Source organism: Macaca mulatta, chromosome 9 (assembly GCF_049350105.2).
Source record: "Macaca mulatta isolate MMU2019108-1 chromosome 9, T2T-MMU8v2.0, whole genome shotgun sequence".
In the NCBI taxonomy this organism is placed as follows: Eukaryota; Metazoa; Chordata; class Mammalia; order Primates; family Cercopithecidae; genus Macaca; species Macaca mulatta.
This window is the reverse complement of record NC_133414.1, coordinates 19,519,939-19,532,157: the sequence shown is the minus strand read 5'-3', so window position 1 is coordinate 19,532,157 and position 12,219 is coordinate 19,519,939. Positions and strand designations below refer to the sequence as shown.

At 40.7% G+C, this 12,219-nt stretch overlaps 1 protein-coding gene across 2 annotated transcripts in view; it reads right to left on the bottom strand.

Moving 5' to 3' along the window:
• Window positions 1-11,599, bottom strand: part of SLC39A12 (solute carrier family 39 member 12) — an 80,547-nt gene extending 68,948 nt beyond the window's left edge. For both annotated transcript variants that reach the window (XM_001092136.4, XM_001092018.4), the window contains exons 1-3: window positions 11,524-11,599; window positions 10,011-10,357; window positions 1,651-1,932 (exon numbers count right to left, since the gene is read on the bottom strand). In XM_001092136.4, the coding sequence (XP_001092136.1) occupies window positions 1,651-1,932; window positions 10,011-10,271 (543 nt within the window). In that variant the 5' untranslated portion in view covers window positions 10,272-10,357; window positions 11,524-11,599. The remainder of the gene's footprint in view (window positions 1-1,650; window positions 1,933-10,010; window positions 10,358-11,523) is intronic.
• Between the last annotated feature and the right edge of the window lie 620 nt (window positions 11,600-12,219).

The following is a 12,219-nucleotide window of genomic DNA, read 5'->3' as shown; positions in this document are numbered from 1 at the left end:
GGAGTTCTAGATGTACTACTGATTTATTCTGTTCTGGGGCTGTTTGATCTCAGAAATACTCAGAAACCTGGGTATTCGCAGTATGTGTAGGATAACCAGAAACCTGGAAATACACACCACACCACCTTTTAAGTGCTGTTTCCATTTCGTCTCCATCAAAAGGCATTAATGGGTAGGATTAAAATCTTAGCAGTCAATTTGAATCAAACTTGGATTATATAGATGTTGCACTGAAGAAATTATATGTAGGCATGACTCCTGGTTTAAGTAGAAAACAGTTCTGTAAAAGAACCCCTTTTTCTTTTCTTTTCTTTTTTTTTTTTCTTCTTTTTTTTTTTTTTTTTTTCATTTTAGAGATAGGGTCCCATTCTGTTGCCCAGGGTAGAGTATAGTGACACAGTCATAGCTCATTGTAACCTTAAACTCCTAGGCACAAGCTATCCTCCCACCTTAGCCTCCTGAGTAGCTGGACTACCAGCTCATGCCACCACATCCAGCTAATTTTTTAAATTCTATTTTTGTAGAGACAAGGTCTTGCTATGTTGCCTAGGCTGATCTCAAACTCGTGGCCTCAAGTGATCCTCTTGCCTCAGCCTCCCAAAGTGTTGGGATTACAGGTATGAACCACTGCACTGGGCCTAGGAATCCCTTTTCCTAAAATGAAAATAGGAATAAAAATATGTTCAAATTTTGAAATTAATAGGATTAGAGCTACGGATGTGATATTCACAAAGTCCTTAGCAAACAGCTTCTCCATTTGCTCTGCCAATAAAAGAAATTAAACATATTTACAGAAAATTGGAGGATATGTTTGCTGGTTGTTAAGCTGCAGAATGCCAGAATTGAGAGCAAGAACTAAATTTGTCTATACATGTTTATGAATAATTCAAGAAAAAAATGATTTCCCCATACTCTTCAAAATGTAGTAATGGCTTCTTAATTAATTCTTTAAAAAAAAAAAAAGTGACTTAAATAAACCTTATGTTCAGAGAACTTTATCTGCTGAGATTTCTCACTGCAAACCAGAAAGCAAAAACCTAACTGAAAGGCCAGTTTTGCTAGAATAGTAATGAAGGCAACGGAGACCAGGTGGGAGCTGGGAGAGAGGAGAGGTATTTGAATAGACCCTCTACACAGGCAGTACAAGTCAAAAGCCACAAAGGGATACCATCTAGGGCTGGCAACCATGAGTAATGCTTTTGGCAAGCTGCTTCTTCAGTGAAAGAACTAATGATAATTTATCTCTTTCAAAATGTCTCTGCCTTCTCCTTTCCCAGCCAGAAGGCAAGGCAAAAAGAAACATTGCTCTCCACCACTACAGCTCAGTCCTTGGAAATTGGTCAAAATGCCTTGGGGTCACACTGATTTGAGTACTCAGAGGGACTCAGGAGAAGACAGCTGCCGTTTCACCTGGAGTGCCTGTCCACCCACCCAACTTCTGGCAAAAACTCCTCTTCCAATTAGTCATTACATTTCCTCTTTTGGACCTGGAATTTTAAATTATGTCATTTAACATCTCATAACCAAAACCCACAAATACTTACCTCCCTTAGAAGTTCTTGAATGTCTTTGAAATAAATAAGGAACAAACAATAAGGCTCTAGGACTGTATCTCAGTAGCAGAACCAGTTAGCCATTTTGCCTTCTTACCTGGCTTTGAGAAGTGTCAAAGTACTGCCTGGTGAAAGCCAAGATATCTTCTGTCTCATTCTGTGAAAGGAAAGAGGAGTCTTCATCCTGCCTGAGGCTCAGTAGGCTGTGTAGGTAAAATTTATACTCTTTATTACTCATGTTGAGCTTTGAAGAACAGATCTCTTCCTGGTGAATAATGTAATAGAGAAGGAGAAGAGAAACTCTCTGGACTACTTCTTCTCTAAGCTGATCTTCAAAATTTCCTCCAGCTATTAGTAATAGTGCATCTGGTTCAAAGCACTGTGGAAGAAAACAATGACAGCAACAAGAGAAACAAAACTTAGCAAATAGTTCCAGAACACTAATGACCACCAGGGTCTTTGCTACTTATCATTTTATAAATAGAAAGGAAAAGCAGGCAGGATCAATAGCCAGATTCAAAGAGTTGGACTCCCATATAACAATGATGCCCTTCCATGGAACCCTCTTTTTCCACTAAGAGTAATTCCTGACTCCAACTAGGGTGGCCACAAGTTGTTGACCTGTTGCCTGTGTAAAACAGATTATTCTTTGGCTTTTAAAGTGATGCCCATTTGCTTTTAGAACAAAATCCAAACTCCTGGCAATCTTCTTTTTGTTCTGGCTCCTGTCTACTCTACCCTTCCTTCTCTTAGCCTTAGTCCAGCACCTCACTTAACTTCTGCCCCTGTGATTTTATGTCAATTTCACCAAGTTCTTTCCCACAATCTTCCAGGTCTCCTTGTTCCCCTCATTCTTCAGGTTTCAGGCTAAAATGTCACCCTCTCACAACACCTTCCTAAAGATTCCCAACCTGCGTTCCCTAGTACAGAACTATCTGATAGAAATACAAGTCACACCGCAAATATGAGTCACATATGTCATTTGAAGTTCTTTAGCAGCAAGATTTTAAAAAGTAAAAAGAAACAGCTAAAAGTAACTTTTGTAATATTTTAACCTTATGTACCAAGATTAAATTATTTCACCGTGTAATCTAAATTTTTAAAATTAAAGATATTTTATATTTTTCTTCTTGAACAGTCTTTGAAAACTGGTGTGCATTTTATGCTTACTAGCACATCTCAGTTTGGATGAGCCACGAATCAAGCGCCCAACAGTTACATGCAGGCTAGTGATTACTGTGCTGGACAGCACAATTCTGGAATACACCATTTAAAAATTTTTCTTCATAGCACTCGTATTGTAAAATTGCTTTGTTTACTTGTTTATTCTCTCTCTTCTCTATGAGAACCAGTGGTCCATAAAGAGTAGATTTTGTCTGCTTTTTGCATAGGTCTATCCTCAGCATATAGCACGATATCTGGCACTTAAGAGGTGTAAAAATTTTACAAACGACTTCCATCTGCCCCTCTTCTAGCCTATTTAGGGAAATTGCCAAAAATGATTTTGTTGAAGGGAATCAGAACATACTGCCCCAAAATATGCCACCATAGCATATTGATTATTTTGAGCTGAAGGCAACTGAGAAACAGCAGGCATGGGAAGGATTCTCTGCCCTGCCCCTTACTATCTAAAAGCGGGGCATAAGTTTCCCATGAGAAAGGTATCCTTGCTGTATCAGGAAGAGGAGAACGTTCTTATCACTGGAGATGGGGAGTTAATGCTGAGATGAACCTATACAAACGAACCTTGCTAAAATAATCCTCCATTGGTATAATTGTTAAAAAAAAAAAAAAAAAATTTGGTTTCACATATATATTTCCTAGTCACTTTCCCACAATTTACCATCTCTAGTCCAAATTCACTTTTTTTCTTACTCTTGTCAGATCCCCACAATTTATTACTCTTTGTTTAAATGATTTATAACCCCCTGGGTCTAACCACTTCTTTGGAGTTTTCACTTTCTTTATGATGCCCCTATTCCACATAAAAATATTAACATCAAATAAAATGTGTGTGCTTTTTCTCCTGTTAATCCATCTTTTGTCCATTTAGTTCACAAGCCCCAGCTACAGAATTTAAGACGTTAGAGGAAAAGTCTTTCCTCCCCTGCACTGTGCTGCCTTATTGGTTTCACAAACCACAAGCACATGCCCAGCTCCTGCAATCTGAGAAGTTTATGTGGCATAAGGGATTTGGATAAGTGTTGTGGGACAGTGAGAAAAAGACACAGGAATCGTGGCCAGAAGCTTTCTCAGCAAGAGGGAAGCTGCCTTTCTTCAGAGACAGTTGGGGAACTCCTGAGAATTCTCACAGGATCTGAGAAGCAGCCCCAGGACACAGCCACAGAGTGAAAGCATTGAGAAACGCCTGTCCTGACTCCCAGACAGATTTGTGCCATGGTGGGGATATTGTACTACAATATATTTTAATCTAGTCTTCTTTGAAGTGGAAGTTTTGGGGGTTCTAATTTCAGGTCTGCTGTACAACCCACTGTGTAGCATCTGCTATGTAATCATCTGAGTCAGGAAGAAACAAATGTCATCCATCTCCAAATCAAAGCATAATCACATTCTTCATAAAACCACATAGACTTTAATCCCTCCTGAACCCAACTGCAGGGGGTCAAGTACTCAAACAGAGGGGACCCAGGGGTTCCACTAAGACCAACTCTCAATGTGGATATTAGGCTCCACTTCTAAAACCTCGGCATCCATTTTCTGTTCCCTAAGTAACCCAGAAGAAAAGTCCACACCTTGGTAGCTGATGGCAAGGCTGACACCAAGACCCAAAAGGCGAATCCATTGAAATAAAAGTGGAATAAAGCTATTCTCTGTACCAAATAACCTCCTGAAACTAAACTATTGGTACCATTAACTACAATTTGCTGGTAGCCATGTGCCCAGCAATGTGCAGAGTACCTTTTACATTCAGTTATGCCTTGCTGTATAATCTCATTGGTTCTGAAAAATGCCCAAAGTAATGAATTTTTTAGTAATAAGAAACCTATTTTATTATTTTAAGTGTGAGAAACAAAATGTCTCCGGCCTATGTAATAAGCCACCAAATATTTCTAAATATTTGATTTTTATAATATAAAGCAACTAGAAGACCAATTACTCAATTATTTAATGCACAACGAATTAATGCATACATTTGTGTACAGTATGCAAGGATATTGCAAGGAACATATGAGTTACATCTTTCTTCATGAGAAAAGTTTACCCATAGAATATGTGAAAACCAAGACTAAAGTGGTAAGAAACTTGCCCAAAGCTACACAGCTAATGGTGGAGAGCACTGTTAGTCACAATTCCTGCTCTTCCAAGAGCAGGACCCATTCTTTTATTCCTTCCTTTTGTGCCATGGAGAACACAGGCTGTGGACCCATTGACGTACTTGATGGGCAACCCCTCAACCAGTAATTTTCTCTCCCTCCTATTTGATGGGAATAGAGGTCAGTTAGGTGGCTAAGAGATTGGTCCAAGCCTAACATCAATAAGAACAAGGATATGGTACAACCAGAGCATGGAATGAGTTTATGTTATACTTTCAAGTGCTGCTCAGGTTGTTTGATGGGGCTGGGTAGGTAGTAAGAAGAGTGTCTATGTCTACAATGCAAGGAGTAGCACGCTCATGAGGCCATGAGACCACAACCATGTGGCAAGGCTTGGTGTATGAGCACATGACAGAACATGTGGCCACATTTCAACCCATCTGAGATGCGGAGACTCCTGTCCATGCATCACTCTTCCTCAATGTCTTTGCCATGTACCTTTCCAGGGTTGGAATTGGAATCCATGGCACGGAACAGCAGAGAGCAGGGTCTGCATGTAATCGTGTGGGTAGGCATTCCAGAACTGTGTATAAAAGGTATACAATATGGAAGGTACAATTGGTTTCTAGCTTTGGGAAGCTTGAAACAGTTGTAGAAGCATCTTTTGTCTGAACAGAGATTTTGGTAACCTTGAATGCACAGGTGTTGTGTCACATTTGCTTTGATTTTTTGAGGCCTGCTACACTAAAGCTTAATTGTGAATCAAATGACCATGGGCTGGAAACCTTTCTCCCATTTATAATATTTGAATCTTGAAGAATGTATTTTAATACAGAAGGTGGTGGCTTGAGGAAAGAATACAGGTGGAAGCCTCAGAAAAGCTAACATAAAATAAGAATTCCTCCCCTGGACATAGATATGATGAAAAGCACACTACTGGGACTGTTGGATGAGGACAGAGCTGGAATTTTCAGTTCATCACCACTAGATTTGTTTTGTTGTTAATGTTTTTAGAAGTTGGCTCAGTTGTGTTTGGGAGAGGATGTTTAGCAAAATGTTGCGAATACTGCCACCCCACAGGCATCAGTATCTGTCCAAGGCTGCCTTCTCTGGTAAAGCAATTCTTTGTTTAAGAAGAATGGACTCATTCAGGAATAATCCATTGATTTTCCTTTTAATCTTGTCAGATGGGGAAATAAGGTTTAAGGAGGGGAAAAAAACCTCAGAGATTCTGGGAATTAGTTTTAATGACTTTATAAGGAAATAAACTTTGGGAAAAGACTGATTAAAATGCAAGGAGAGGCTCCCCTTACAAGCTAACCAGGCTACTAGGATACTTGGTAGTAATGGTCCACCACACCCTGTCGCCGCATCACATGGCCTTCCCCAACCTTGAAATTCAACTTTGCTTATGATCTTCACCAGGTGAGGGACTCAGTGGACAAAAAGCAACATGGTAGCTATCTTCTCCTACATCAATAAGACAGCTGTCAGGCCTCCAGGATAAACTCTAGGGTTTTAGACTGAAAGGTATTTAACATTTGATTTTGAGTAATGGGTAAATCTTATATTATAGAAATCTAAGAACTTAAAAGAGACTTTCTTCTTTTAAGTTCTTAGTTCTATAAGGTCTTTTTTTTTTTTTTTTTTTTTTTTTTTGCAGGGGGGTGGTGGATGGGGCGGTGGCTAATAATTGACTGTAAATATAAGAGAGAAAGTGTATTTCTTTTTTTCCTGACAAAGAGCTAGAAGGATGTTGCTGATGGCAGGTACTGGCTCTTTAGGGTCTGTACTAGATTTAGTGGGTCTTCTGACTGACAAAAAGTTTTTAACTGAGAAGAGTTCAGATCAAATTGTTAGATAATAAGACAAAGCTGGGTGTTTTCCACACTTTATTCCATGACAGTTATGACAAGAGAGTCAGGGGCTAGGGCTAGGTGTGAATTAAATGGAGACCCTTAAAGCAGTGGTTCTCTGCTTTGAATGTGTCTAAGAATCGCCTGGAGAACTTGGTTTAAAATCCTCAGAATGTAGGACAGTGGAGGGGGGCCTAGGACACAGGCGGGTGGGAGATTCTGAGGAATGGCGCTGCTCTAGTGTCTCTGGAAAAGGAGAAATCAGACATTGCCGTGAGATACAGGGAACAGAAGGAACTTGAGCTCCTATATCTGACTTTCTGCGTATGTATCCATGAGATTCTCATAGAGATCTGATTCCTAAGGAGAACATGCATATCCATGAGATCCCCCACAGAGATCTGATTCCTAAGTAGAACATATATGTCCATGAGATCCTCAGAGATCTGATTCCTAAGAAGAACAAGTATGTCCATGAGATCCTCACAGAAATCTGATTCCTAAGGGGAACATATATGTCCATGAGATCCCCACAGAGATCTCCCTGAGGAGCACGTGTCAATGAGATCAACAGAGATCATCCTGGGATGTGATACATGACTCAGACGTGACTCAGAGATTTGTTCCCTGAGAACATATGTGTCCATGTGATCCTTGCAGAGATCTCCCTGGGGAGCACACATATGTCCACGTGATTTTCACAGGTATCTCCCTCAGGGGCTTATACACAACCATGTGACCCTCACAGACATCTGACCCCTGAGGAACATGGGTTTGTCCATGTGGTCCTCACAGACCTCCCTGAGGAGGGGCTCATGATCCCAGCCTTCCGGGTGAGGAAGCTGAGGCTCCACATGTCTCAACACTAGAAGGTGCCAGAAAAGGGCTCTTTTCCTCTCAGAAACCTGTGTAGGGTTATGGTTCTCATAGTTATTGAAGAGGAATGTATTGTTTTTGGAGTTATTTAACCCCTCATGAAGTTCATTAAAACTATATTCTAACCATTCTCATTAAAGAAAGAAAAAGCCAGGATCAGCCCAGAACTATTCATTTTCAAAGACTGCAGCGTGACTGAATTTATTTTAAATGTGCAGTGCTCTCAGATACTTCAGATTTACTTTTTAAAAATTTCACTTCTTATACAGACCTAAAATTGGAAGCATTTTTCCTCCCAACAAATCCAAGATACCTACTTCCCTCTTTATTCAGACATTTAGGGATATGAACAAACCCCCTTAACCTCTCTTTTTACCACAGAATTTGTAGCATGAACCCTTCCTGTCAGCAGACAAAGTCCTCAAATGACAGAACAGACTCGGCCACAAGCCGAAGCCCTGTGGTTTACGCCAGAACCGGGGTGTTTGTGAAATCCAGAGGACTCTGTTTCCTCTCTCTTTTCATGAATGATGGGAGACATTTCCTAAGTTCCTTCCTGGTGGGTGACTGGGGTGAACTGAAGGCTTCTGAGCAAGTAAAGCTGAGACTCACTTCTGCTTCACCTGCATTTCTTTCACAGAGAAGGAGGGTGAAGCTATTAAAGATGGTGTTTCAAGTCCTAGGAATGGAACTGATTCAAATGGAGACCAAATTAGCTAAAGTCCTGATACTGTCACAGAAAACAATAAGTGCTCAACAATCCTTCCCCCAGCCCTGAAAATGGAGAACAATTTTGCATATTTACCTTCCTCCCAGCAAAACTACTATTCAAGCAGCCTTAATAAGGCACTTCACGTCATTAAAGGAGAACATTCCCCTGAAGCAAATCCTCAGAGGACATGAATAAGAGATGACTTCTGGTTATTTCCAGTGGGACGTCTTGTGTTGCTATCTATATATATTAATGTCATCACAGATGAGTTGCCTATTATAACACATTTCCTCTGGGAACCATTGGGTATTTTAATAATTACTGAATTATTTATTGCTCACACAAAGCAGAGAAAAATTCTCTATGAGCAAGACCTCTTCTGTTACGAAAAAACAAAACACTTGGTCAGAAAATATTCCCCTCCCCTCCCTCCCTCACCTCAGAGCTATGCATGATTGAGAAAGTCTGCCAAAATGTATTTTGGAGACAGTTAGCTTTTGTTTTACTTATTTACATATGCTTTCATTTATGCATTTATAGGTTCATCCTAAAAAATCTCATGGGTCAGGAATGGGATGGAGCAGGTTTCATTTTTTCTTTTGTAGTCATTTAAACACATGAGTTCTCACCTCCTTCCGTCCTACCCCACCCTTCCTAATGAAGAGAGTCTCAGCCACCGCTGACATCATATTAAAGTGACCTGGAGTCTGGGCACCGCGGCTCACACCTGTCATCCCAGCACTTTGGGAGGTAGAGGCGGGCAGATCAAGAGGTCAGGAGTTTGAGACCAGCCTGGCCAACATAGTGAAACCCTATCTCTACTAAAGATGCAAAAAATTAGCCGAGTGTGGTGGTGGATGTCTGTAATCCTAGGTACTTGGGAGGCTGAGGCAGGAGAATCACTTGAACTCGGGAGGCGGAGGTTGCAGTATGCCAAGATCATGCCATTGCACTCCAGCCTGGGCAACAGGGCGAGACTCTGTCTCAAATAAAATAATAAAATAAAAAATAAATAAAATAAAATAAAATAGTGACCTGGAGAGACTTTAAAAAGTTCTATCCTAGACAAGTAAAATCTCAGTCTCCAGAGGTTGAAGCCCAAACATGGGTATGCTGGGAAACCTACGCAGCTGATTCCAGTCAGGGTTGAGATTCACTTTGTAGGCTGTGATTCAGGCCTCAGGAGCCATGGGTGCAACTTCAGCTCCACCTGCAGCATCTGTCTCCCCAGCTCAGATTCCTCATTGTTAAGATGATTATCCAATCATTAACTACCCACCATGCATAATATTAGAAAATACCATGCCAGGAAAAAGTACTCAAAAATCCAATTTTGGACAAATATCAGATCACATTATGCTCCAGCAAACAAATAGCATCTAAAACTAGTCACATGCAAGTGCACTGAAGGCTTTAAAAAAAGATTAGTCAATCAAAAAAGAAAAGAGGACTAAAAGTTCACGCTCACAAATAAATACCTCTATATATGCAGAAGGATTCTAGAAAGCCTTACATAAACATCATCCTTTCAACAACAAAAATGTCCCTAGGTGCTATACATAGAACGCTGAATGATTTGCTGTATCCCAGATATGGAAATTATTTTGCCAGAATGCATTTCCCAATTGCATATTGGAAGATTAGCCTGTGATTTCACGTTACTGAAATAAATCCCTATAGGATCCATTGCTTTCTTTTGGACATGCCCTGATACCTGACCCCATTCTATTTCACTAACCAGATGGCAATCTCCTTGCATTCCGTTTCTCCTCCGTGGGCACCCAGTTTTCTCCAACAATGTTTTGATGAGGCTTCTTGAGTGGTTGTGGGGTGGGTGGTCACCAGCAGAGAGAACCTGTAGCAGGTCTGCCAGTTGGCCTGAACTCCCACGGCCTCTGCTGTCCTGGGCTGAGGGTTTGTCTGTCTCAGTAGAAAAAACACGGCTGAGTAGAAGAAACAATGGCACCCAGGATATTGAAAGCTTTGTCTGGAAGCACATTTCCACGCTTCCTCCACCTTGAGTCTGTCTTGGATGGAGATAAGTATGTTGCCGTGTACGGGGTAAACTTGTAACCAAAGGAATTTCTGTGGTAAAGGGGAAAAATAAAGCCTCAATTATTGTGCCTGCAACATGTTTGAAAGGATTCATTAATTGGGTGGCTAAGCTGATTTGCAATGACAAGCTGTTTCTACACAACAGGCGGTCTGTAGGTAATTTCTAACCCCAAATGGCAGGAAAGTTCCATGGCTGTAGACTTTCAAACTGCACAGGCAGCCAAAAAGCTTGTTAGATTGCCTCTCCCTAAACATAGTGTCACATATTAGGAAGAATAAGCTTCTCCATTTTCCAACAGGTGGTACAAGCTATAGGACCCAGGTTGGGAAACACCTTATGTTTATCCCATTATAAAGAACTCCAAGTGATTTGTGGTCCTCGCCCCTAAATAAAAAGAGGCAATAAATTCTACTAAATGACCAACATGATGTTGAGTTTAAAAGTTTTAGGCCAGGCGCAGTGGCTCACACCTGTAATCCCAGCACTTTGGGAGGCTGAGGCGGGCGGATCATGAGGTTAGGCGTTCGAGACCAACCTGGCCAATATGGTGACACCCCGTCTCTACTAAAAATACAAAAGTCAGCCGGGTGTGGTGGTGCATGCCTGTAGTCCCAGCTACTCAGGACGCTGAGGCAGAAGAATCACTTGAACCTGGGAGGTGGGGGTTGCAGTGAGCCGAGATCGTGCCACTGCACTCCAGCCTGGGCGACAGAGCAAGAGTCCATCTCAAAAAAAAAAAAAAAAAAAAAAAAAAAGGGGGGGGGTTAGACAAGGAAAAGTATTAGAAGAAAATAGTAATGTTCAGAAAACGCAGGTCTGTTTTTTCAGTTTATTAAGAGTTGAGATTCTAGAGTAGGAAGCATCTTAGAAAAATAGAATTTCAAGACCTCAAGAACATGACACACGCACTCACTAAGTGGTGACTAAAGGAGTGGGGGATGACTTTAGAGCCAATCAACTTCCTGGAAAAAAAAATTATCTTTCTGTTGATGGCTTGAGGCATCTAAAATGTTAACAGCATCTCATGTCAGATCCTGGCCCAGAGATGAGCTGGTAAATGACTGTGGGCTAGTAACGAAGGTACTGGGATTACTTTTATGAGTTAAAAACAACAACAACAACATTTTCAGGTTGTTATGTTAGCAATTTAAAAGTGACAGAGGATGATGCAACCATTTCTAACCCCAGTGCTTACCTTCAGAAGAAAGATAAATGATTCTTTATCTGGAGCTCCACAGCCTTTTAAATCCTGGAGAGTATTTCGCAGTCACAGAGTTCCCTGTTTTTAAAATTCTTTGACTGTGCACTGGGAGCTAGAGAGGATTATTTCAGGCCAGAAAAGTTTTCAGTTGCTATGGAGAGAGCTGCTCTGAAGGTAACAATGAAGGTGGATAAAAGGGAGAACTTTCTGTCTGGTAGATTTTTCAGGGTAATCAAATCAGGGTGGTTCATGAATTTAACTTTTTAGATCAAGATTTAACCAATTTTCGTAGGCTTGCCTACTGTCACTCGCCTTTCAAGGGACAGAATCTAGGTCAAAGGATTTCACCTCGCAGAATAGAAATACTTTAGCGTTAGATGAAGATCTTTTTTTCTCTCCGGTTGATTCTGTTTCATCCAGGCTCAAACCAAGGATGTGTTGAAAAGATAGGCTCTTTGGAACCCTATTTGTTTTGCAAGATGCAGAAGCCTAAAAGATTGAAGGCTTTCGTAATGAGATGTTTTCAAATGAAAAGTATTGGTTGAAGGAATGAAATTCTTACCAGGGAAGTAGGTAGTATAAATGAGAAACTTTAATCAGCTGCACATATTGTGATCACCAGCATCAGTGGTCGGAGTTATTATGTCAGATCCTTCATGCTCCACAAAACAAAGCCTTTCAACAAATTAT